General features: G+C 41.8%; 2 protein-coding genes across 4 annotated transcripts in view; one reads left to right on the top strand and one right to left on the bottom strand.

The window, feature by feature from the left end:
- The window catches only part of ppp2r3c (protein phosphatase 2, regulatory subunit B'', gamma), a 29,999-nt gene extending 16,514 nt beyond the window's left edge, over nt 1–13,485 (top strand). For both annotated transcript variants that reach the window (XM_078562746.1, XM_078562747.1), the window contains exons 4-13: nt 3,145–3,257; nt 3,949–4,046; nt 4,152–4,222; nt 4,329–4,461; nt 5,628–5,683; nt 5,782–5,857; nt 5,953–6,089; nt 6,985–7,122; nt 9,088–9,147; nt 13,165–13,485. In XM_078562746.1, coding sequence (XP_078418872.1) covers nt 3,145–3,257; nt 3,949–4,046; nt 4,152–4,222; nt 4,329–4,461; nt 5,628–5,683; nt 5,782–5,857; nt 5,953–6,089; nt 6,985–7,122; nt 9,088–9,147; nt 13,165–13,353 — 1,071 coding nt within the window. In that variant the 3' untranslated portion in view covers nt 13,354–13,485. The remainder of the gene's footprint in view (nt 1–3,144; nt 3,258–3,948; nt 4,047–4,151; nt 4,223–4,328; nt 4,462–5,627; nt 5,684–5,781; nt 5,858–5,952; nt 6,090–6,984; nt 7,123–9,087; nt 9,148–13,164) is intronic.
- On the bottom strand, nt 13,444–26,058 carry fam177a1 (family with sequence similarity 177 member A1). 2 transcript variants are annotated; one of them, XM_078562749.1, is made up of 5 exons: nt 25,468–26,058; nt 18,741–18,917; nt 18,582–18,648; nt 15,386–15,483; nt 13,444–13,961 (listed from the first exon to the last, which is right to left on the bottom strand). In XM_078562749.1, exons 1-5 carry the CDS (start codon nt 25,549–25,551, stop codon nt 13,755–13,757), a joined length of 633 nt encoding a protein of 210 aa, XP_078418875.1. In that variant the 5' UTR covers nt 25,552–26,058; the 3' UTR covers nt 13,444–13,754. The 2 variants fall into 2 exon arrangements, with proteins under 2 accessions (XP_078418875.1, XP_078418876.1); XM_078562750.1 differs by having other exon boundaries at nt 18,741–18,911; nt 25,468–25,694.
- Between the last annotated feature and the right edge of the window lie 735 nt (nt 26,059–26,793).

Raw genomic sequence — 26,793 nt, 5'->3', positions numbered from 1 at the left:
TGGACTTATTTATCGTAATATTGACAGCAGTCAGTCAGCTCCCACTGCCACTTTCTTCCCTCCCTTAGCCCACAGGGCCAAACTTCCTGTAAGGTTCTCCCATACCATAACTTGTATCTTACTATAATTTCCCTACTATCTCCCATCGTTCCCTCTCCAAGTTCTCTTGGCCATGAGACCCACCTTCTGCTCTCTCAATCCTATTTCCACTGAAACTACTAGTCTCCCTCCTGGCTCCCATGTTAGCTGATGTTATTTACAGTTCTCTCTCCTCTGGTTCTGTACTTGTCTCCTTTAACTTTACCATCATCATTGCTCTGCTCAAAAAAATTAACTTTGACCTCTCCATCCATGCAAACTAGTGCCCCATCTCCAACCTTCTTTTCCTTCCCACAGTCCTTGAATGTATTGCCGCTTCCCAATCCACACCCATCTTTCCCGGATCTATTTCAATGTTTGAATCCCTCCGATTAGGTTTCCATCCTGCCACAAGACTGAAATAGCTCCTATCGACGTCACAAATGACAGTCTTTGAATGTGTTGCCACTTCCCAAATTCACACCCATCTTTCCCAGATCTGTATCAATGTTTAAATCCCTCCAATCCAGTTTCCACCCTGTCATAGACTGTCATTTATGACATTGATAGGAGCTGTTTCAGTCCTATGTGACTCTGATAAAAGTAATCTAACCCCTTGCCCTTCTCAATCCATCTGCAGCCTTTGACACTTGATCACACCATAATTTTCTAATGCCTTTCCATCATCAGCTGGCTGGACAGGACTGCACTTGCCTGGTCCCATTCTTATCTATCTAATTGTAGCTAGAGAACCACGTGCAATGGCTTTGCTTCCCACTGCCACGCACTTACCTCTGGTGTCCCCAAGGATCTATCCTTGGTCCCCAGGATCTATCCTTGGTTCCCTCCTATTTCTTATCAACATGCTGCCCCTTGGCGACATCTTCTGAAAACAAGTCATTTTTCACATGGGCGCTGATGACACCCAGTTCTACCTCATCACCACCTCATGACCCTCGACTGTTCTGAATTTGTCAGATATCCAGTACTGGATGAGCAGAAATCTGCTCCAATTAAATATTGGGAAGACTGAAGCCATTATTTTTGGTCCAGCAACAAACTTTTCTCCTTAACCACTGACTCCATCCCTGTCCCTGGCAACTGTCTGGGGTTATACCAGGCTGTGGCAACCTTGGTGTCACATTTTATCCCAAGATGAGTCTCTAACCATGCATCTGTGCAGAAAAACTGCTTACTTCCATCTTGACTCTGCCTCCTTTCATCTGCACAAACCTTCATCTATGCTTTTGATATGCCTAGACTTGATTTTTCTAATGCACTTCTAGCCGGCCTCCCATGTACTACCCTCTGCAAGCTTGTTATCCAAAACTTTGCTGTGTCCTGACTGATACCAAGTCCAGTTCACGCATCATCACCCTATGCTTGCTGACATATATTTAGTTCCATTTAAGCAAGGCCTTGATGTTAAAATTCTCATCCTTGTTTTCAAATTTTTTCATGGCTTAACCCTTTCCTATTTCTGTGATCTTCTTCAGCCCACAACTTTCCAAGATATATGCATTTCTTTAATTCTGCCCTCTTGAGCATCACCACTTTTTATCGCCCACCATTAATGCCTGTGCCTTCTGCTGCTTGGGCCCTAAGCTCCAAAATTATCTCCTAAACCTCTCTGCCTCTCTACCTCGCTTTGCTCCTTTAAGATGCTACTTAAAACCTATCTCTTTGACCAAGCTTTTGGTTATCTGCTCTATTATCTCGCTATATCTTCTTGGCATTATTGTTGTATAATTCCCTTGTAAAGGATCTAGAGATGTTTTAATATATTAAAGGTGATGTATAAATTCAAGTTGTTATTATCTAAACAGTAATGAAACTGACTAAAATGAAAAAGATAAAAATGCAAATTAGATCATTAATGTGCATAAAAGCTTTGATAGCTGTAATAATAAATCTAGATTTCTTTGTTTTTAAGGATTGGGTTAGTTCCTTGCAATAAAAAAGTTAAATTTTACCTCTCACTTGCTTCCTGAGAGCTTAAATTTCAGCATTTATACTTGGAGATGGATGGGTTGTGTGGGGGGTTGGGAGAAAAGATAAACTTTTACACAGCAGCTTGGTGTACTTTCTAATAGGAACCATGGATCTGCTTGTAACTGCATCCTATTACTCACAAGGATGTAGATAAAATACATTTTGAAAGAAAAAATATAGTTATTATGAAAGCAGATTTTTTTGGACATAATATTAATGAAATATCCATTTCTTTATTAGTATCAAAAATTGTCATTTTTAATTAGATGAAATCCTAATCTTCTTGACACCTTATGATTATAAAAACCAATGTCAAAACAGTTTTGTTTATTTAATATATATTTACAATGAAAATCAGGAAATCATTGAACAACTTGGTCTCTGTTGTTGCATTCAGAGAGACAGGCAAACTGAAACTGAAAGTTAATTCAGATACAGCCAGCCAATTAAAGCGTAGAGAGCAGAACAAACCCCAACAAATGCCACCCCACCCCCATCCTGTCACCACTATCCCTTCACCTCTAGCTGTCATCAACCAGCTTAAACATGAGTTTATAAGGTGCAATTTTGGATTAGTTTTCCTTTCAATTTGCTGTTATGTTTGTGATTACTATATCAGGGCTGGAATCATTGTCTACTTTGCTGCACCTTTTCCTGCCCCATTTTTTCCACAGGTACTAGAAGTTAATTTTTGTGTCACAGAGAGATGGGAACCAAAGCAATTTGGGCCAGATGTTGCAAGGCCTTTGCAGTGCAATGATTCACTGAAGCAATTGGTTTGTGAGCATGTTTTACACATAGCAGATGTAAGATAATCTATAATTTAGACTGCTGACACAATTAAATCAGACCTCCAAAGTCTTTTATGGTTGTGGTGCTATTATGGAGGTACAGTAGTGTTGCATCTCAACATTATTTAAGCAGATTTGAAACTCTTAAGTCAATAAAGGTGCTTGTTAACTCTCAGCCCTATGCCACACTTGTGGATTCCTTAATGCATGCTTGGAGTCTCAAAAATTAAGATGGGTGTGTGGATGTGTAGGCATAATATTCCTTTTTGATCTTGTTTTATAGAATTTGTGGTTTTTACTAGACAAACATCAAACCCCTCCTCTGATAGGAGAGGAAGCAATGGTAAATTATGAAAATTTTCTGGAGGTCAAAGAGAAAGCAGGACAGAAATGCAAGTAAGTGTCATTTGTAAGCATCTTTTAAGATGAAATTAAATAAAAACTCAGGTATTATTAATACCATTTTCTTACATATTGTTAAGTCCAGTGCATGTAATGAATTGTACAATGAAAACTATTCTGGTGTGCAATTTTTGACAAAAAATATAGATCATAGAATTGTTCTCAAACTTGATCTGCCTTAAACCGAATCAAGAACATATGGGAACTGACAGTTAGCTAAACAATAACTACAGCTTGAAAACCCTCAAAACAGTAGCATTTCGCTTAATGTATTTGGTAGTCCAAAATTTCAGTGTGATTTGTTGGGACAAGTGTGCAATTTCATCTGTGTAATTAAAATGCAAGATCATATTTTGTTCCCTTCACTAACCTGAAAATAGCAAAATGTTTTTGCCCCATTAGTCATTGTATTGCACATACTTGTACTGAACTGGATTGCTCACATAAATCCACAGAATGCCTTTTGGCACTGTGACATCAGGCTAAAATAACAATCTGTGCCAAGTTACAGCAGTAAGTAAGGGAAGGTAGAAACACACAAGTCTATTCTTTGGCAATCGTGTATTTTATTAAAAACAATACTGTTAAATGTTGATTCTGTGGTGTTCATTTTTAATACTACTTTAGTGAGCATTTTTACATGATCTTTCTGCTATAGCTAATTGAAATTAATGTTATCTAACAGGCAATTCTTTGCAGCTAAGATTTTTGCGAAACTCTTGCACAATGACCCATATGGAAGAATATCCATAATGCAATTCTTCAATTATGTCATGCGAAAAGGTAGTAGAGTCTTGTGATGCAAACTATTAAATAAATTTGCAATTTTTTTTAACAAAATCTTAAATTAATTATAATGCAACCATACTAAATCTATTTAAATTTTAGTTTGGCTACATCAAACAAGGATAGGTCTGAGTTTGTACGATGTAGCAGGTCAAGGATATCTTCGTGAATCTGTAAGTATCCTTTCTTATGTTCAGATCTGACAATTTTACCACACTTCAATCACATTTAATGCTGCATTCTATGCTATGTTAATGCCACAACAAATTACATCAACAGGATTTGGAGAATTACATTTTGGAGTTGATTCCCACTCTACCACAGCTTGATGGCTTAGAAAAGTCTTTCTATTCATTCTACGTGTGCACTGCTGTTAGAAAATTTTTCTTCTTCCTTGACCCACTCAGAACAGGCAAGTTGATATTTCCTCACTGAATTGTAAACATTTAACTGTCTTAGCTATCTAAACATTTAGTTCTTTTTGGCTGTTCTGGTAGCCTCCTTTACTTTGTCAGCAGTGTTCTGCGTGGCTACTGGCAGTGCCAACTCTGATTAGCTGAGGTGTGTCTTGTTTTCTTCCTCCTGATGCTGAGGTATGTGGCTCTGTGTTGTTACAGCAACGCCCTATCTAATGAGATCAGACACAATATGCTGAAGCCTACTTGTTGAGAACAAAGGAGGTTTTGCATCATTCTTAGAACTGGAAATCAAGTTAAAAGGTTAAAAGTTCAGAGCTATCCTACTGAACCACTGAAAGTAACATTCTCTTAAGTTCTATCTATGTTTTGTGCATACATAAAGAATAACCTAAAGTTTGATTGTGTTGATTACCTGAACGTGTAATTTGTTTTGATAATAACTACTTTGTGTTATTCATGAGATTAATATTTGATATTGGTAAATGGAACTTCATGTAAATTAAGAAAATAATTAACTAGTTCAAGTCAGCAATTTCTTTCTATTTTAAGCAATTGGTAAAATGACCTCACATTTGTGGAGAAATAAATTATTTTTGAGAAAGGTACTTTTTTCTGTAACAAAACAACAGCAGTGGAATACACAAGTCTTAAAATTTGGTCCCAAAATCCTACTAGGTACTTACAAAAATGATTAATCAAAAGTAAATGGTTCTTATATTATTTTCTAAAACTGTCTTGTACCAATGTTCAGAATATAAAGTAAGGGAACAGTTTTTTCTTTTGGCACATATTACCGACAATGCTCACGCGGTAAAGTTCCCAATAATGTAATCCAACCCCTGTTTTAAAAGAACAATCCTAAAGCACCAAGATGAATTTCTACTTTCTTTGTCAGTCAGCCTTTTTGAGATTACCAGTTTATGTTGAATTATAGGCACTGGTTTCACAACGTCTGGGAACTGGGTTGAGACTACTGAAACTTAATTCAAATATGACCGTCTGAACCATCGGACAACAGAATCAATCTGACATAGAGTTGCAGAAATATAATGACTTGTTCATGCCCTTCATCTTTAAAATAGGGGACCATATCTTATTGTATATGCACGGCACGATTGTTCAAAATAACTTTTTTTTCATATCTTTAATACTCCTCTAGGCAAGATAAAAATCCAAGATATTTTGGCCTGCAGCTTCTTGGATGATTTGTTAGAGGTAATTAGCCATCTGAGAAAGTTTGAATTTTAAATGTGATCCATTGATAGGCAAAACAGTTACTGAAACACTTAATTGCTACTTGTTTATATTTGTAGCTCAGAGATGAGGAACTGTCTAAGGAAAGTCAAGAATCAAACTGGTTTTCTGCTCCTTCTGCACTGAGAGTATATGGTATGTGTTGGATGCAGACAGAATTTTTATCACTTGTGGCACATATCTGTTGTAGTGTACGGTTTACTATTGTGATTATTTTATCTATCTCTTAGGTCAGTATTTAAATCTAGATAAAGATCACAATGGAATGCTCAGCAAAGAAGAACTATCGCGTTATGGTACTGGAACTCTTACTGGCGTCTTTTTGGATAGGGTTTTTCAGGAGTGCCTAACGTATGATGGAGAAATGGTAACTGCCTACAAATAATTCACCTACAATCAATCTCATGTAAAATTGAGAAAACGTAATGGATTTTAATTTTACCTTCTCATCAAAGCTACATTTTCTGGTTCAATCCATTTCAAAATACTATTTTCGAAGGAGTTTCCATTGTAGTAAAGAATGCCTGAATGATTTCCCATTGCTATATTAGAATATTAGTGATTTTGAGTATATCAGATTAAGGATTAAACTTGCAATGCAGTTTTTAAATTCTTAACCAAGCCTCAGTTTGCTAAATTCTCATGCATAAAGCCCCCCATTGCTCTTTGATCATATCTTTAAGAATCTTAATTAAACTGTCAATGTTTTAAGCCCAGTAATTTTGTCTGACTGCATGGTTAGTTGATAAATGATTATAATTAAGTGATTTTCTTGCCAATAGAGCAGAATGTAGTGCTTGTTAAAAGCCTACATATTTAGTACTTTGATATTGTTATACAAGTTGTATTATGCCATTACTGGTTCATCTTTGCCTATTTTATGCTAGAGTAGAGGAAAGAGAGGTCTTTTTCAAGCAAGAGGATGTTTAATGTTTCTTTTTAACTGTTAGAAACAATCATAAACAAAAATATCAGGCTTTCATTCTGGTGCTACAGAAAAACAAAATGGAAAATTAGGAAAAGGTATACCTCTTCAGAAATTATAAAGAGGGGATAAAAATGATGTGTGTGCAACAAAAGATGACTTATTTTGGCCACCATGTTAATACCAACATAAGTAATATTGTATTTTTGTGAATCAAAATTAAGAAATTGGTCATTCATCACATTAGCAATCAAGAATGTCGAGCATTTTTGAATGCCCTTGAAATAAAAACATACCTATATTTTAGAAGTTTATCCTTCTGACCTCTTTTCTTAAGGATTACAAGACGTATCTGGACTTTGTTCTTGCTTTGGAAAACCGAAAGGAACCTGCTGCTCTTCAGTATATCTTTAAATTACTGGATATGGAAAATAAGGGCTATCTTAATGTTTTTTCCCTCAATTTCTTCTTCAGGGTGAGCACTAGTGTTTTTTTTAAACAGTCTTACATTAAGATCAATGTACATTTTTCAAAATCATTGAACACTTTTTTTTCTCTGTATTGGGTAAAATATCAAGGTGAAGGATGTCAGTGCTAGGATTGGAACTCTTCCCATTTCAGGCACTCAATGCCCATATCAAGCATTGTCCTTCAGGTGCTTATGCGGAACAAAGCTCACTCCACTCTGTCTCAGCACTAACCTCAGACAATCACACCCTCTACCAGTGTAACACTGTTTCTACTTGCCAAACTACTAACCATTCTGTGGGCTTTATGAGCAAAATTACTTATTAATGTCCTGTTAGTATTTTGTGTTGTAGGCCTAATCCCACTTGGAATTGGATTAAAACTGCCTTAAGTCATTTTACCACTTCTCTCGACTAGTCCACTATCCCTAAATTATCAGACCACTTGTCCAACATTCAGTACTGGATAAGCAAAAATTTCTTCCAACTAAATGTTGGGAAGATCAAAGCCATTGTCTTTGGTTTCTGCCAGAAACTTTGTTCCCTAATCACCTACCCCAGTCTTCTACCCAGCAACTGTCCTAGGCTGACTCAGACTGTTTAAAAATTTGGTATCATATTAACCCTGGGATAAGCTTCCAACCATGTATCCCCACTAAGACTGCCTGTTTCCACCTCTGTAATGTCACCTGATTCTGACCCTGCCTTAGCTCATCTGCTGCTGAAACCCTCAGCTATGCCTTTGTTACCTTTAGACTTGACGACTACTCTGCTCTCCAAATTGACCCCACCATGTTTTACCCTCCATAAAGTTGAAGTCACCCGAAACTCTTGGTTTCTAACTCACACCAAATTCTGCTTACCCATCACATCTGTGCTTGCTGGCCATCCTGACTCTTGGCTACGCAATGCCCTCTCATCCTTGTTTTCAAATCCCTCTTTGGGCTCGTCTCTCCCTAATCTTCTCCAGTCCTGTAACCCTCCAGAATTGCTGCACTCCTCCAATTCTATGATTATCCCCAATTTAAATCACTCCAGCATTGCCAGCAGTGGCTTCAACTGCCAGGCCCTAAGTTCTGGAATTCCCTCCCTAAACCTCTTCGCCTCTTTATCCTCCAAGGAACTCCTTAAAACCTACTGTACCAGCCCCAATATCGCCTTATGTGAATTGGTGTCAAATTTTGTTTTATAACGCCTGTTACATTTGAGTATGTTAAAGGAGCTATATAAATAGTTGTTGCAGTAATAGTAGTAGTACAGAGGACCCTTGCAACCAGCAGAGGTAACTTTTATTCCATCACTCTGGCCTACATTTAAACTCCCATGCCCCCAGAGGTTTTTAAAAAAATACTTAGCCATCCACTTCCCCAAATGTATCCTGTTAATTAATGTACCATATTTCCCTGTGGTACAATGACATATAGCTAACATAGTTTTCAGCATATAACACCTAAATGTATATTTACATGTTACATATCCTTATATTAATCATTTTACTGCCATTATATGTTTGTAGCATAATTTATCTGAATACCTTTGGTCCTACTTTTTTAATTTAGCTGTACATGCTGAGCTAAGCTATAGTGTTTTAAAAAAATATTTATTGTGGGGAGTATGGAATCATTCAGACCAAGAAAGTCCCAGATTCAATTAAGTGTCTTTATGTCAGTGAGGATAACATCCCTGAGTGCTACAAGCAGTTTGTGATTTTGGACTGGTGAAGAGAAAATTGGCTGGATACTAAAAGTTTGCATGTTACTTTCATCCAGGCTATCTGGAATATCCACTGTCAACTAAGAAATGTGCTTGTAATGTATTGTAATTGTATCAAATGTGGTATTGTCCTGCATGATATTCAGCTTGTTTGCCAACTGGAAACCTAATCTTAACAGACTGGCAAGAACTCAGACTTTCTACTTCTGTTTTAATCCATGATCTTACTGTAATTCTGTATTTTGTTTTTATTTATACAGGCTATACAGGAGCAAATGAAACTTCATGGGCAGGAGCCAGTTTCTTTTCAGGATGTTAAGGTACCTTGTAACTTTGAGAAGGTATTTTGATGCTATAGAATTAGAAATACAGCTACTTTAAGGGTAAATCTTGGGTTTTCATGAGTTATACAGCAACCTATGATCTGTATAAGTCAATAAGAATTATGGCAGAAAATGCTCCTGCAATTGTGTACATATTCTTGCAAAATTTGTCATATTACAGTGCTGAAATGTGGCTGGGGAAAAAAATTGATTCAATGACTTTACCTCCAATACTTGTTAATCTATGACATTTCCAGGTAAATTGTACAACTTAATCTTGCAGCGACAGCAAGGCTTTTACATGTAAACAGTCCAATTGTTTTCTTTTCATTCTGATTCTCTGGACATGCATTTCTGATCCACCAAAACTGTCATAAACAACTTTCCAGGTTAAATAACGATTGAAGCATCATAGCTGCTGAGTTAGAACTAAAAGGCATCTCACCCCACTGCTAATAGAAACCAAGATTTTACAAGTCAAAATAAAAACAGAATTACCTGGAAAAACTCAGCAAGTCTGGCAGCATCGGCGGAGAAGAAATCAGTCAACGTTTCGAGCCCTCATGGCCCTTCAGCAGAACTGAAGCATAGTTTCAACAAGGGAGAAATATAAATTGGTTTAAGGTGGGTGGGGGGGAAGAGACACATTGAGGGTGTGGTGTGAGCAGATAATCAAAAGATGTCAGAGACAAAAGGGTCAAAGAGGTGTTGAAGGTGGTGGTCTTTGTCTGAGAAAAGTGCTAATTAAGAATGCAAGACAGGATATTCAAAGTACAGCTCTAGTGGGGGTGGGGTGGAAAGACTAAAGGTTTTAGTTTTAGATTTAAAAATAATGGAAATAGGTGGGGAAAGAAGAATCTATATAAATTATTGAAAAAAAAGGCGGGTGGGGGGGGGGAAGAAACGGGGTGGGGATGGGGGGAGGGGGAGTTTAAGATCTAAAGTTGTTGAATTCAATATTCAGCCCAGAAGGCTGTAAAGTGCCTAGTCGGAAGATGAGGTGCTGTTCCTCCAGTTTGCGTTGGGCTTCACTGGAACAATGCAGCAAGCCAAGGACAGACATGTGGGCAAGAGAACAGGGTGGAGTGTTAAAATGGCAAGCGACAGGGAGGTTTGGGTCTTTCTTGCGGACAGACCGCAGGTGTTCCGCAAAACGGTCGCCCAGTTTGCGTTTGGTCTCTCCAATGTAGAGGAGACCGCATTGGGAGCAACGAATGCAGTAGACTAAGTTAGGGGAAATGCAAGTGAAATGCTGCTTCACTTGAAAGGAGTGTTTGGGCCCTTGGACGGTGAGGAGAGAGGAAGTGAAGGGGCAGGTGTTGCATCTTCTGCGTGGGCATGGGGAGGTGCCATAAGTGGGGGTTGAGGAGTAGGGGGTGATGGAGGAGTGGACCAGGGTGTCCCGGAGGGAACGATCCCTACGGAATGCTGTCAAGGGGGGTGAAGGGAAGATGTGTTTGGTGGTGGCATCATGCTGGAGTTGGCGGAAATGGCGGAGGATGATCCTTTGAATGCGGAGGCTGGTGGGGTGATAAGTGAGGACAAGGGGGACCCTATCATGTTTCTGGGAAGGAGGAGAAGGCGTGAGGGAGGATGCGCGGGATATGGGCCGGACACAGTTGAGGGCCCTGTCAACGACCGTGGATGGAAAACCTCGGTTAAGGAAGAAGGAGGACATGTCCGAGGAGCTGTTTTTGAAGGTAGCGTCATCAGAACAGATGCGACGGAGGCGAAGGAACTGAGAGAATGGGATGGAGTCTTTACAGGAAGCGGGGTGTGAGGAGCTGTAGTCGAGGTAGCTGTGGGAGTTGGTAGGCTTGTAATGGATATTGGTGGACAGTCTATCATCAGAAATTGAGACAGAGAGGTCAAGGAAGGGAAGAGAAGTGTCAGAGATGGACCATGTGAAGATGATGGAGGGGTGGAGATTGGAAGCAAAATTAATAAATTTTTCCAGGTCCCGACGAGAGCATGAAGCAGCACCGAAGTAATCATCGATGTACCGGAGAAAGAGTTGTGGGAGGGGGCCGGAGTAGGACTGGAACAAGGAATGTTCCACATACCCCATAAAGAGACAGGCATAGCTGGGGCCCATGCGGGTACCCATAGCCACACCTTTTATTTGGAGGAAGTGAGAGGAGTTAAAGGAGAAATTGTTCAGTGTGAGAACAAGTTCAGCCAGACGGAGGAGAGTAGTGGTGGATGGGGATTGTTGGGGCCTCTGTTCAAGGAAGAAGCTAAGGGCCCTCAGACCATCCTGGTGGGGGATGGAGGTGTAGAGGGATTGGACATCCATGGTGAAGAGGAAGCGGTTGGGGCCAGGGAACTGGAAATTGTTGATGTGACGTAAGGTGTCAGAGGAATCACGGATGTAGGTGGGAAGGGACTGGACAAGGGGAGAGAGAAGGGAGTCAAGATAACGAGAAATGAGTTCCGTGGGGCAGGAACAGGCTGACACGATCGGTCTGCCAGGACAGTTCTGTTTGTGGATTTTGGGTAGGAGGTAGAAGCGGGCCGTCCGAGGTTGGGCGACTATCAAGTTGGAAGCTGTGGGAGGAAGATCTCCAGAGGAGATGAGGTCAGTGACAGTCCTGGAAACAATGGCTTGATGTTCTGTGGTGGGGTCATGGTCCAGGGAGAGGTAGGAGGAAACGTCTGCGAGTTGACGCTCAGCCTCCGCGAGGTTTTACAAGTGATAGTTTGAGATGACCTAATTTCAGTTCTTATCCTGAGACCTACTGGGCAGAAGATTCATCTCCATTTTTTGGCCTGGGCTAAAGATTTCAAATTGGGGGGGTTTGATTCTAAGCCTGCACTTATAGGGAGACAAACTGGGAGCTATTTTCCTGGAGATGGCTTCCTAATTGGCCACCTCCAAGCTTGCTGTCCAATTTGGAATGGCTGGTGGGCTGCCAGGCTGCCAGTCACAGAACCAGCAGCTCTAGAGCTCTGGGCAGTTCCACAGAGGAGAACGCTGCTGAGTCAGCTAGGAGAACACTAGGGCACCTTAAAATGGAGGCGTCCGAGCAGATGTCAATTAATAAATTTACTCCAGAGGCACCAAGTCGGCAGGACCCGCTGGGTGTAGCGTTTTATCTGCAAATGTGGCTTTTGCTGACAGCAGTCTCTACTTTGGCGGATGGAGCCTCCAGCTCTGATGCCACCTCAGCCCCTCCCCAGCCTACTTCAGGGTGGCTACTTCCATTAAGTTGGCAGCCTCTGCCACGTGCAGCCAGGAGTCTACTCCACCAGTGGCAAAATACTGGCAAATGCTCTAAATAGCCTCTGATTAGGGCCATAAATATGCAGATCAGCTGCCCACTGCAAGGCAGCATACCGATCTTCTCCCAAGAACTTCCCTGTCCTGCCGTAGCTCCCTGCTATCCCACTTTCCCGCCACCCTGGGGGCCTAGGAAAATTCTGCCCATTGTCTCTGCCACAATTCTGCACATTGGGTTACCAATAGTATCTATACTGCAATAAAGGTTTACGAGACTTGATTCCTGAGATGAGGGGATTGAGTAGACGAGGCCCATATCTCTGGAGTTAAGAATGAGAGGTGATTTCATTGAAACAAACTCTTTAAGGAGCTTGATAGGGTAAATACTGAGAACATGTTAACCCTGGTTGGGGAATCTAGAACACTGGGTCACAGTCCCAGAATAAGGTGTCGGTCATTTAGAACTGAGATATGAAGAAATTTCTTCAGAGGGTTATGAATCTTTGAAATTCAAAACCCAAGAGAGCAAAAGTCAATAGAACAGATATACTAAGGGAATTAAGAGATATTAGAATAGTGCAGTAAGGTGGAGTTGAAGTATATGATCAGTTTTGAGCAGGCTCAAAAGGGCCAAATGGACTACTTGTGCTACTATTTGTCCAAACTCTTCCTTCTGCCTGAATAACAGAACTTGTAACATTTTTTCCTCTTTGAAAAGTTAGAAAATACACTAAGAACTAATGTCCTTCATGCATAATCTAGAAATCATACTGAAAAATGGTTTGATCTTACAGGATGAAATCTTTGACATGGTTAAGCCTAAAGATCCATATAAAATCACCCTTCAAGATTTAATAAGCAGTGGACAAGGTGACACCGTCAGCAGCATTCTAATTGATCTAAATGGTTTTTGGACTTATGAAAACCGAGAAGTTCTTGTTGCAAATGACAATGATGGTAGTGCTGATCTGGATGATTCATGATTCTGATTCTGTGTACAGCTTTCTTTTTTATTCTCACCTGTACTTAATCAACATTTTTATTGACTATGTAAATTGTATATGATATAAAAATAGTTTGCATAAATTTTTATTAAAGTTTTGTAGCATATAAAAGTGATCATTTTTACTTATTTATAAAGAACGAAAACACTACAAATAAATAACGCTATAGTATAGGTTAATAGTACAATGTTGATTTCTAGTATACAGTTATAATTACAGCAGATGTATGATATGAAAACCAAATTAGATGAAAGGCTGATGATATTGCAAGGCACAACTGCATTTTCAATCAGTGAATTAAGGCATTGTTTCTTCTTGGCGGGGGGGTGCGAAATCAGGTAGAGTGGGGCTCTTACATTATCTTTCATTGATAGCTCCCTCTAAGTTGGGATAGGATCACCTCTTTGTTTGGTTTCTGTTATAGTGGTAGGATCACTTTCCATTTCAAAGCTGACATTCACAAATGATGCATTAACTACTGGAAGGCCATCATGTGCACTGACCACTTCTTGCTGCTGTCCCATTTGTTCTTGGTAATTCTTTTCAGCTTCTTCTGACATTTTATTTTCCTCCTCTTCCTCTTCCTCCTGTAACATTTATACATTATGTATTAACAAGCCTAGCTAGAGAAGTTATTGGCCTAACTAAAACACATTATTGTACAAACTTCTATATCCTATTAAGTTACACTTTTCAATTCTATATTTTTTTCTTCTAATGCCAATTCCCTGGCTATCCCCTCTTTTGTAGACATTGACTCCTTACTGACTACAGTTGCATGATTACCAGTAAACCTCTGGTACCTTGCCCTGGGTTCATTACATGTAGCTGAACTTTAAGAGCACATGTAGGCAGGCTATTTAACCACTGGAAATATTCTGTACTTGCCTGACATCCACATTTGCATTTACAGCACTGGTCACTGGATACTGATCAATTTTCAGTTGCCTAATGCAGAGAAACTTGCTGGATCAGCTGTGATCAGCTAATTTAACCCCCAGATTTGAGAAATATTCTTTATCATGGTCAGTATAGCTCAGTTATCTACTATATCAGCTCACAAAGCCAGAGGAGTTAAAATTAAGTACAACTATGTAGTTGTTACACAAATCACTTTAGAAAACCACTATCTGCCAGACCTGACAACTGCAGTAACTAAGCAGAAATACTGCATACTGCAATGCTACACTGTCTCTTGTGGGTCATATAATGACTCTATTGTCGTCGTCCTCCTCTAGTTTCTAATCTGATGATGCAGTACACAAAACGCATCAGTCTCTACTATGTGGCACAGAGTGTGTTGGTATACTATATATACACAAATATCCTGTAACAATATGCTGCTTCCATGATACAGAATTACACGGGTAAGAGGAAAGTTGATATTCCACTAAGCTGTATCTTTTATTTTCAGGTTGGATTTTTCCACTGATGCCAGATTATTCTGCAAGCATTGACTCCTGGCTGGCAATGATTGTATTATTTTCCAGACATCCTCTGATAACTTACAAATTTCAAAGTATTTAAATTATAACTTACATAATTCAAATTGTATTCTAGGGTATGTAAAAATTAAGATGTTTTTCAATATATTGATAGCCTAGTTTTTAACATAGAAACACTCATGAGTAGGCACTTCTGACTTTTGTTGTAACTATTGACATGTCCAGCCTGAGCTCACATCCAGTTTAGGTGTCATGCTAAAACCAATTTTAAGTGAGACTGTCAACAGTCACTGAATCTATGATTGTGACTTCTTCCCATTTTACTCACCACCCAGTAAATTCATGCCACTGGCCTCCTCCACTTCTCTCACACCAAAATGATAGTGACAGTTTCCATGTAAATAAATGAGCCACACTGTGAATATATTGGGAGTTAAAGGTTTTGATTTCCTGAGTTTTTAAATGTGCCTATTGTTCATTTTTCAGACACAATTCTTGAAGTAAGATTCAAAAAAACCAGTGGAATTGAAAGTAACTTATTGAACAAGCACATGCAATTTGCTTACCTCCTTCTTTATCCTGTAGTACTCATCGATAGCATACTGGTACTTTGGAGCATTTATACCAAAAAGTGAGGCTAACTTTTCTCCCAAGAAGTCGCAAACTATTTAAAATACAAATTACAAGCCTTTTATTGAAAGTTCAGTTTCGTGGTGAACTCTTAAACAAAATGGTTCCAAAAACCCACATTCTTTTTCTGCCCCACACTTTCTCCAGAATTTTCTTGTTTACATGCTATTATTTTGCTGTAACCATCCCCTGGGTCTCATGTTTCTCTAATTTCTCTCTTTTCCTTCATTTAATGTTACACCTTCACTAGTGTCATTTAATCCCCTCTAATCACAGAATCATCTTCCAATTCTGAGGGAAGGTCATTGACCTGAATTATTAACCTTGCCTTTCTCCATCCACAGATGCTCCCTATTCTGAGCATTTCCTGCATTTTGTCCTTTTTTTTATTTCCAGCATCTGTATTTTTCTGCTGTTTAGTTACTGTCAGTTCTCTTCCAAAATGCCCACATTAAAGAAGTTCTGCTCTTTGATTTCATTTGTTTCTCTTATCCTGTTCATCTTCATTGGTATGTTTTCCTTATGTTGATCATGTGTTCACTAAAACTTGCTTTGACATCCATGTCTCTTCTCAGGAACTGTGCCTGGCTGATTCATTCCACATAGATAGCAGCTTAAATTCCAATGTTAGTGTTACACATCCACCCATGATCAGATATGTCCATGATATTTAGAATCGATCTTGCCACTTCATGGGATCTATCATGTGTCACCACATGCACACACTCTTCTCTCTCCAGTAGCACCAACTCAATTTTATTTCAAAGCTGGCTTGTATCAGGATCATTTCATCCTTCATCTCACTCAGTGCTTCAACAAAAAACTTTCTTGCTTTCAGAGGTTAGGGAGGCGCAAGCTTCAACATCTCTTGACTGCCAATCTTGATGCCTCTTCCTCTCAATCTACTCTGTCATGTTTTCACTATAGCCTCTGACCTTCATCTATCGTATCCTCAAATGATCCATTCCGTCTTCAGAATTCCCATTCCGCATGGACCCTCCCTCTGGTCTCTTACCCTCTCAATCCTTTTATTGAGAACTGTCCTATCAGTTTCTCCACCCCTCTCACTCAGCTCTATCTCCCCCTGAACTTTTAGCACTCTGTTCCCTTAGTCTGAACACAGATATAATTATCAAACCTGTCAACACTAGAGGTGTTTTATTGCATGACAAAAGGACCTCTACTTTGAGGCTGAATCGCAACCGTCTGAACTTCTGGTATCTCCCCCGGACCGCTGATCAAGCCGTCGTTTCAAAGAACTTTGATCTCACCTATGAAAAACTTCACTCCATGGCCTCCAAAACATCCAACACAGCATTGTCCATCTTCAAACAGAACTGTCCCAGTAGGTCTATTGTTTCAGCCTGATCCTGTCCAAAGGATCCTATTTCCTCTTAGCTTGACCTCACTTTTTCCTTCGCCTTGTCCAGGTCCCTACATACATACATCAGTTACTCTTCCAATGTCTTCTGCCACTTAAATCAATTCCAGTTTCCTGGATCTATTCATCTCCCTTTCACTACAGATACCCCCATCACTTTTGCCTAGGTGAACTTGTTCTCACTTTGATCAACTCTTCCTTTAACTCCATTCACTTCCTCCAAACAAAATGTCACTATAAAAATCCATCTGGGTCCTGACTATGCCTACCTTTTTGTATTTGTTCTATTTCAACTCAGCCTCCCTCCTTGAGCCCTGGGATAGGAGTTGGGCTGCTGCATTTGGCCTTTGTGCTTCTAGGCTAGGGAGAGTGGGAAAAGTATCAAACACAGCTCCCACTCCAAATTGGCATTCAGTGACTTCTGCTGCAATGAGAGCAGAATAAGCTTGGCTGCAATACCCTCCAGGAGAGAACAGCTTACCAACACCAAGTTTCTAGACTTGCATTTGAAAAATGCTCACTTAAGCTTCAGCATCCAGGGAATCATAGCTCAACAATAATCACTCTTCAGGAAAAGAAATATGAGAAGATAAAAAGAAACATCAGAAAATTAAAGAGTCAGGGGTTTTAAACTACAAGTTTTAAAGCATTAATGCTCTCAAGGTATTGTGTAACTAATGCCATTTTTTTATCCACTTAATATTTCTCTAAAAAATTCATTTTTTTTAAAAGCTGGTTTACCTCTCCCCTCCTCCTAAGCCAAATAACAAGGAAGCTAGACACATTCTCCATATTATTCCCAAGTATGGAGCAAGGGGTTTACAAATACTGGGACTCACAGGGGTAAGTAAAAGGAAACAGAAGATAAAGTACAAAGCCAAAATATGGACAAACTGGGAAACGAATCGGGAGCTGTTGGGAGACTTCTCAACCTCAGTTTCTCTATTCCTCTCACACAAATCTATCTCCCCACTGAACTTCTAGCACTCTATTCTCTTAGGTCCAAAACAGACAATTATCAAGCCTGCCAACACTAGAGGTGTTTTTGTTGTAGGTAAAAACCACCGGGGCTTCAGTTGCACAATGGAGCAGCAATATATATCAGAGACAGGTGAAGTATATTCAATCTTTGACTCTGCTCAATTTGCAGTGAGTCAGGCCAAGAACTGATTGATCTTAGAGGAGGTACTTGCCTATTCACTTGGTGGCACATACATAGAACCTAGCAAAATACAACAGAAGAAACTTGCATATCATCAATCACAGTCATGTGAGAGAAAGTGATCCCAATAACACTTTCCTTGCTCTACAGAGGGGCAATGAATCTCTGCTTGGCACATCCACTTGACATTTAGAGATCAGGAGTTTGTAGTGCGGGAAACTAAGCTTAAACCCATTGTCTATAAATCATTCTGCTCGGAAATGTATTTACAGCTGGCTTTCTATATTGACAGTACAAGAATATTGCAGATACTTTAAAGGGTGATAAATGTATTAAGTTACAGAAGCATTTGTCCTGTCATTTCCTGCTGTGTACATTCATTTCTTGATTAGCAAAGTAAATGATTATCAAGGGATCCTTTCGCAATCCTTAACTTGATAACTTCAAGAGGTTGGAAATGTGGATTTCTAAAATTACAAACTTTTACAATAAACACAAATAGTGTAACATGTAAATATTGTACACATTGGTGCAAAAATATCTCAAATTACCAATGTAATCCATGATAATACATATATAACATACATACCTGACAATGTTCCTGTAGCAAATCTTAGCATGTAGAACCACAAGTATGGGCCCCAAGGAAGCTTGCTCTGGAAAGAGAATATATTTTTCATATTATACACTTGGACATTTATTTCCTTCTCCAATTCACAAAAATAACTTCAATAAACTTTAATCTTACAGTATCAATTATAGGCAATAAGTCTTTCTTTTCATCTTCCTGTTCCTCCTCATCTGTACTGTACTCCTCCATAGTTTCGCCACTAGCAAAGTGAATGATTCTCCGAGGAACCTTTTGCTTTTTTGTACTCGCATCTCCAAGTTCTACATTCTCAAATGATTTTCCATTCGCCTGCAACTTTAAGGGAAAAATAAATAAATTAAACCGTCCAAATTAATGCTTATTGGGCATATACAAAGCAATGTAGTATAATCTTTGGAAGGACTAGGCAATGTGGTTAACTTTTCCCCTGCATCTTTGCAAACTAGTTCAACTTACATCAATGAATGGAGTTTCTTAGTTCCCTAACGTAAAGGGATTCTCAATGAATAAATTTAATTTAAAAAAAAAATAAAGTCTCCAATTTCTAGTCAATTTCTCTCATACACCAAACAAGGTTGCCGACAAGTTAACAGGAAAATTCACCTAGGTTACTAAATTAATTGATGTAGAAAATGCAAACATTGTATCGGTACAATTATGCTCTTAGGAGAATGATGTCTATGACCTACAATTTGAAAACACTTCTATATTGGTAAACTCAATCCAGTTTCAGCACCACTTTAACATTTACACCAAAGATTCTGGGTGTAACTTTTTCAGTTGCAATACATACACACTCCTAGGGACCCTACGTTCCAGTTTTGCAATGACAAGTAAAAGGCCTTTCACAATCTCACAACCAATGAAGAATTTTTGCAATGTAGTCAATGGAAGTATGGTAGCCAATTTACATATTGCAAGGTCCCACAAACAGGAACAAAATAAATAATCAGATAATTTCCTTGGTGGTGTTATGATAACCAGGGCACCAGGAGAACGCCCCTGATCTATAATTTTTTTTAATTCATTCACAGGATGTGGGCTTCACTGGCTGGGCCAGCAATTATTGCCCATCCTGAGTTGCCTATGAGAAGGTGGTGGTGAGCTGCCTTCTTGAACCACTGCAGTCCATTTGGTGTGGGTGCACCCACAGTGCTGTTAGGAAGGGAGTTCCAGGATTTTGACCCAGTGACGGTGAAGGAACGGCAATATATTTCCAAGTCAGGATGGTGAGTGGCTTGGAGGGGATGGTGTTCCCATCTATCTGCAGCCCTTGTCCTTCTAGATGATAGTGGTCGTGAGTTTGGAAGGTGCTGTTGAAGGAGCCTTGGTGAATTCCTGCAGTGCATCTTGTAGATGGTACTCACTGCTGCTACTGTGCATCAGTGGTGGAGGGAGTGAATATTTGTGGATGTGGTGCCAATCAAGTGGGTTGTTTTGTCCTGGATGGTGTCAAGCTTCTTGAGTGTTGTAGGAGCTGCACTAGGAAAGTATATGCCATGGAATCTTTACATTCACATGAGGGAGCAGGCAAAGTGTACTCAATTGAATATCACATTTTAAAGATCCACCCCCGACACCGTTGCACTCAATACTGGACGGAAATGCCACCCAGATTACATGCCCAAGTCTCGAGAACAGGGTTTGAACCCAGAGTGTTCTGACTCATAGGTAAGAGTTCTTCCACAGAACCAAAGCTGACACCATATGCTGGTTGTTGGAGATCTGAAACGAAAACAAGGCGGCTGGAAACATTCAAAAGGTCAGTGGAAAGGACAGAAAAAAAATATTTAGGGTTTGCTTGAGAAACCTTAACAGTCCCGTTTTCTCAAGAGATGCCAACTGACTGGCTGTATGTTCTCAGAGACAGTATCAACTATGTCACGACCCACTGGAGATTGTGCGCTGTAATATCAAGCCCCACTGTTCCCCGAGCTGCGACAAATGTGAAAAAGTTTGATCAAACCAGCAGATTACCCCAATTCTACCTGTTTAATTTAGGCTAGCAGAATACAAGCACCAGGTTTGTAAACTTAATAAGTAAAAAAAACTGTTATTGAACAAACTGTCATTAACCAGTGGCAAAAGAAATGGGAACTGCTAATTTCTAACTCTATAACTTAATCTCTACCACCTTCTTAAATCCCTATACAAACACATACAAGATACATAAGACATAAAAAAACATGGATTTTAAGGATGGGATAAAACAGTTCAATAGCACCAATTCTGGAGTACAGGATTTGATGGGTTGATTTTGATCGATGTCTTCCAAATTCCTTTCAGTTCTTGTTGATGCCATGAGGTGGTCTTCCAGCACTTTTAGTATTTAGTTCACTAGTTGAGCACTTGCCCTTCAACGTCTCTAACAGTGATAAAAGCAAAAAACTGCGGATGCTGGAAATCCAAAACAAAAACAAAAATACCTGGAAAAACTCAGCAGGTCTGACAGCATCTGCGGAGAGGAACACAGTTAACGTTTCGAGTCCGTATGACTCTTCAACAGGACTAAGGAAAAATAGAAGAGGTGAAATATAAACTGGATTAAGGGAGGGTGGGACAGGTAGAGCTGGATAGAGGGCCAGTGATAGGTGGAGATAACCAAAAGATGTCATAGACAAATGGACAAAGGTGTTGAAGGTGGTGATATTATCTAAGGAATGTGATAATAGGTGACATTAAGGGTAGAAAGGATGAGCAAGGTAAAGATAGCCGTGGGGGGAAGGGATCGAAATAGGCTAAAAGGTAGAGATAAAACAATGAATGGAAATACATTTAAAAATAATGGAAATAGGTGGGAAAAGAAAAATCTATCTAAAATTGTTGAACTCAATATTCAGTCCAGAAGGCTGTAAAGTGCCTAGTCGGAAGATGAGGTGCTGTTCCTCCAGTTTGCGTTGAGCTTCACTGGAACAATGCAGCAGGCCAAGGACGGACATGTGGTCACGAGATCAGGGTGGAGTGTTGAAATGTCAAGCGACAGGGAGGTCTGGGTCATACTTGCGGACAGACCAAAGGTGTTCCACAAAGCGGTCACCCAGTCTGCGTTTGGTCTCTCCAATGTAGAGCAGCGAATGCAATAGACTAAATGGAGTGAAGTGCAAGTGAAATGCTGCTTCACTTGAAAGGGTGTTTGGGCCCTTGGACAGTGAGGAGAGGGGAAGTAAAGGGGCAGGTGTGGCACCTTCTGCGGTTGTATGAGAAGGTGCCGTGGGAGGGGGTTGAGGTGTAGGGGGTGATGGAGGAGTGGATCAGGGTGTCCCAGAGGGAACAATCCCTGCGGAATGCCGCGGGGGGCAGGGGGGGGGGGGGGGGGGGGGGGGGGCGGTGAAGGGAAGATGTGTTTGGTGGTGGCATCATGCTGGAGTTGGCGGAAATGGCAGAGGATGATCCTGTGAATGCGGAAGCTGGTGGGGCGATAAGTGAGGACAAGGGGGACCCTATCATGGTTCTGGGAGGGAGAGGAAAGTGTGAGGGCAGATGCGCGGGAGATGGGCCGGACACAGTTGAGGGCCCTGTCAACCACCGTGGGTGGAAAACCTTGGTTAAGGAAGAAGGAAGACATGTCAGAGGAACTGTTTTTGAAAGTGGCATCATCAGAACAGATGTGACGGAGGCGAAGGAACTGAGAGAATGGGATGGAGTCCTTACAGAAAGCGGGGTGTGAGGAGCTGTAGTCGAGGTAGCTGTGGGAGTCGGTAGGCTTGTAATGAATACACGTGGACAGTCTATCACCAGAAATTGAGACAGAGAGGTCAAGGAAGTGTCAGAGATCGACCATGTGAAAATGATGGAGGGGTGGAAATTGGAAGCAAAATTAATAAATTTTTCCAGGTCCAGACGAGAGCATGAAGCAGCACCGAAGTAATCATCGATGTACCGGAGAAAGAGTTGTGGGAGGGGGCCAGAGTAGGACTGGAACAAGGACTATTCCACATACCCCATAAAGAGACAGGCATAACTGGTACCCATAGCCACACCGTTTATTTGGAGGAAGTGAGAGGAGTTTAAGGAGAAATTGTTCAGTGAGAGAACAAGTTCAGCCAGACGGAGGAGAGTAGTGGTGGATGGGGATTGTTCGGGCCTCTGTTCGAGGAAGAAGCGGAGAGCCATCAGACCATCCCTGGGGGATGGAGGTGTAGAGGGATTGGACGTCCATGGTGAAGAGGAGGCGGCTGGGGCCAGGGAACTGGAAATTGTTGATATGATGTAGGGTGTCAGAGGAATCACGGATGTAGGTGGGAAGGGCCTGGACAAGGGGAGAGAGAATGGAGTCAAGATAGCAAAACATGAGTTCCGTGGGGCAGGAACAGGCTGACACGATCGGTCTGCCGGGACAGTCCTGTTTGTGGATTTTGGGTAGGAGGTAGAAGCGGGCCGTCCGAGGTTGGGAGACTATGAGGTTGGAAGCTGTGGAAGGAAGATCTCCAACATCTCTAACAGTGATTTTCCCCTTTGCTTCTTGATAGGGGTTTTCAGAGAGAGCAGGTTATAGAGATACAAGGAGAAAAAGCCAGCTAGCTATTATTGTGGAATTACTGGAATCTTCCACAGACAGAAACAAGAGGTTTTAGGTCTTGTTCCTTTCAGGCTTGGAGCTTTTCCTCTTGAGCCAACAAATAAGTGAACAAACAGAATAGATACATCATATGGAGTTCTTGACTGCACTCATGACATGCAGATAGAATTCTGATGATTCGTACTTCCTTTTCTGTAAACCTACAAGAGTATTATATCACTATATATTTTTCCAAAACGTAGTACTTCAAATGTATACATTGAGTTTCACTTGCCACTGTTCTGTACATTCTAGGCTACTTTTAAGGGTTAGTTCATCTGAAAACTTTGAATGTGACCTTGTTGAATGCAACAGAAATACATTGTAATGGTTTCTCAAAAATGAGCTGTGAAAGCAGCCTGAGCTAAATTATATGCCACATAAACTAGATACTGATTCACCCTGGCCAGGGTTACCCTTGGATTCCCTAAGCAACTTCATCTTATCCTAAATTTAAAGCTTTAATTACAGTATCTTCTACCAAACCCTGCCTTATCCCCAAGGTCTAACATTCAATGCATCTTTGGCAGTTTACATCTTTTTCCAATCTTTTATTAGGCTAACAACTTATTAATTTTAAAACATTATTCCTTTGATTCTATTTTAGAGGAATTTGTTCATTTCTATTTTATCTGCATATCATCATAATTACTACAAAAATAAAACTAAGGCCACTCTGTGTTTAAGACAACAATCATTGTTCCCCAGCCTGTCCATGAGGACCACCGAATGATTGCCAGACTAAATTGGTGGAACAGTAACCTAATCCCACCAATCCTAGAGTGGCGATGATCCTCTGATCCACGATGGGACAGAGTGAATGCCAGCCTATTCTAGTGGGACAGTGACCCTCCTGTACTGGGTGGGTCAAAGATTAAAGCCTTAGCTTTCTACCATGCATATTAATGATTTAGGTGAAGGAATGGAAAATTGTACATCTGAGTTTGCAGATAAGATGAAGTTTGGAGGCATAGTTAGTAGAGATGGGAGCAGGAAATTGCAAAGAGAAATAGAGAGTAGACAAAACTATGGTGGAAGGAATTTAATTCGAGTAAGTGAGAGATCATTCATTTTAGGTGTGAGAAATTAGAATTTTTCTTTAAAAATGGCGACAGTCTGGGAGCTGTGGAGGAGCAATGTAATGGGGTTTACGTACACAATCACTAAAAGGTAGTACACAGTACAAATAGTATTCAAAAAGGCTAATGAGACATTGGCTTTCAGCACAAAGGGTTGGGGTTGGGAGGGACGCAGATGAGGAGGGCTTGGGGAAGAGAGCCTGGGTGGGGGGGGAAAGCAGCTGGGAGTGGGCCAGGGAGAGGGGGTGGGGAGTGGGCCAGGGAGAGGGGGAAGGGAGTGGGCCAGGGAGAGTCTCCCCCCCACCCTCTCCCGGGGGGGAGAATTTGGGGGGGGGTGGGGGATGGGGGAGAATAGGGGGGGTGGGGGAGAATGGGGGGGTGGGAGAAGGGGGGGGGGGTGGGAGAAGGGGGGGGGGGTGGGAGAAGGGGGGGGGGGTGGGAGAAGGGGGGGGGGGGTGGGAGAAGGGGGGGGGGTGGGAGAAGGGGGGGGGGTGGGAGAAGGGGGGGGGGGTGGGAGAAGGGGGGGGGGGGTGGGAGAAGGGGGGGGGGTGGGAGAAGGGGGGGGGGGTGGGAGAAGGGGGGGGGTGGGAGAAGGGGGGGGGTGGGAGAAGGGGGGGGGGTGGGAGAAGGGGGGGGTGGGAGAAGGGGGGGGTGGGAGAAGGGGGGGTGGGAGAAGGGGGGGTGGGAGAAGGGGGGGGTGGGGGGGGGTGGGAGAATGGGGGGTGGGGGGGTGGGAGAATGGGGGGTGGGGGGGTGGGAGAATGGGGGGTGGTGGGGTGGGAGAATGGGGGGTGGGAGAATGGGGGGTGGGAGAATGGGGGGTGGGAGAATGGGGGGTGGGGGGGTGGGAGAATGGGGGGTGGGGGGGTGGGAGAATGGGGGGGGGATAATGGGGGGGGTGGGAGAATGGGGGGGTGTGGGGGGGGAGAATGGGGGGGTGGGAGAATGGGGGGCGGGGGTGGTGGGAGATGGGGGGCGGGGGGGGGGTGGTGGGAGAATGGGGGGCGGGGGGGGGGTGGTGGGAGAATGGGGGGTGGGGGGGGGGTGGTGGGAGAATGGGGGGTGGGGGGGGGGTGGTGGGAGAATGGGGGGTGGGGGGTGAGACAATAGGTGGGGGGGGTGGTTAGAGCCGATAAACGCTGCCGGATCCAGGCTTGCGGCCTTCCCAGGGCCCCGCCCGCAAACGGCCGCCTCGTGAAGGGGTCGGGGCCCAGCGCTAACTCCTCACCTTTTCTGCATCCGTGTTGCCACCAGCCAGGAGCATGTTGCCGGGGCTGATGTAGAGGCCGAGTCCAGGTAACTTCTCCGCCATTTGCTGTTCTCCACCGCCGAGTGAGTGCACAACAACTGCCTGTGTCCGACAGGAGGAGCAGCCGGAATCAGCTCCCAGCCCGCACTCCACCAGAGATATCAAACACCCAACGGCTGTGAGCTGAATTCTGATTACCAAGAAAAGCTAACAAAATGCTTATTTTTTACAGTCCAAGTTAGTTAATTTGTTAACGAGTTATCACCTTGCTCCTTTTTTTGCAACTTGTTTGAGTTCACTGCTCTTACAACACCAAAATTAACAGGAACTCTTTTCCCCAATCCTTTCAATAGAAAAGTGACCCCAAAACTCTCAAAACATGTTAGTTCTGCACATTTTAAGTGAAAAGACTACAGCTAACTCTGAAATCCCTAATAATTGAATAGGTTCCCTGAAATATCTCTTATTCTTACAGCAATTTGATAAAGAGAACGTTAACAGCTCTTTTGGAGAGCTATCAGAACACCAATAAACATTCTGCTGTGTCAGGAATAGTCACAATGCTGTTCTGCTGCAACAACAACAACTTTCATTTATATAGCATCTTTAACATGGTAAAACGTCCCATGGTACTTCGCAGGAGCAATTATCAAACAAAATTTGACACTAGCCACAGTACAAGGGACTAAAAACTTGGTCAATGAGGTAGGTTAATGAGCTTTTGACGCACTAGATAGAGAAGTTTAGCGGGGGAAATTCCAGAGTTTAAGGTCTAAGCAGCTGAAGGCTCATCCTGCCAACGATGAAGCGAAGAAAATCGGTGATGAGCAAGAGGCCAAAATTGGAGGAGCACAGATATCTTGGGCTGTGGGACTGGAGGGGATTATAGAGGTAGGGAGGAGCAAGCCCAAAAGGGGTTTGAATACAAGAGTGACAATGTTAAAATGGAGGGAATGGAGATCAGCGAGCAAAGAGGTGAGCGGTGAGGGAACCTAGTGCAATAGACCTTAGAATGAGCTGAAATTTACGAAAAGGGTGAGGTGGGAGATTGGCCAGAAGTGCATTGGAATAGTCAAGTCTGGAGATTTATAAAAGCTTGGACGATTGTTCCAGCAGCAGAAAAGCTGAGGCATGGGTAAAGACAAGTGAAGTTACAGAAGTAGGAGTTCTTAGTGATAGAGAGGATAAGGGATTGGAAGATCATCTCAGGGCTAAATAGGTCTTGAAGGTTGACAAAAGTCTGGTTCACTTTCAGACAGTGGCCAAGGTGGGTGATGAGCAAGTGGCTAGGGAACAGAGTTTGTG

This window comes from Cetorhinus maximus, chromosome 18 (genome assembly GCF_964194155.1).
Source record: "Cetorhinus maximus chromosome 18, sCetMax3.hap1.1, whole genome shotgun sequence".
In the NCBI taxonomy this organism is placed as follows: Eukaryota; Metazoa; Chordata; class Chondrichthyes; order Lamniformes; family Cetorhinidae; genus Cetorhinus; species Cetorhinus maximus.
Note: the sequence above shows the minus strand (reverse complement) of the source record. Positions and strands in the feature narration are given on the sequence as shown.

Excerpts from the sequence above, each read along its gene's own strand:
- fam177a1 (XM_078562749.1), bottom strand. The coding sequence starts at position 25,551 with ATGGCGGAGAAGTTACCTGGACTCGGCCTCTACATCAGCCCCGGCAAC. Across the intron at positions 18,649-18,740 it reads TATTGCCTATAATTGATACT|AGCAAGCTTCCTTGGGGCCC; the intron begins GTAAGATTAAAG and ends TTCTCTTTCCAG. Across the intron at positions 13,962-15,385 it reads ACTACAGGATAAAGAAGGAG|GAGGAAGAGGAAGAGGAGGA; the intron begins GTAAGCAAATTG and ends TAAATGTTACAG.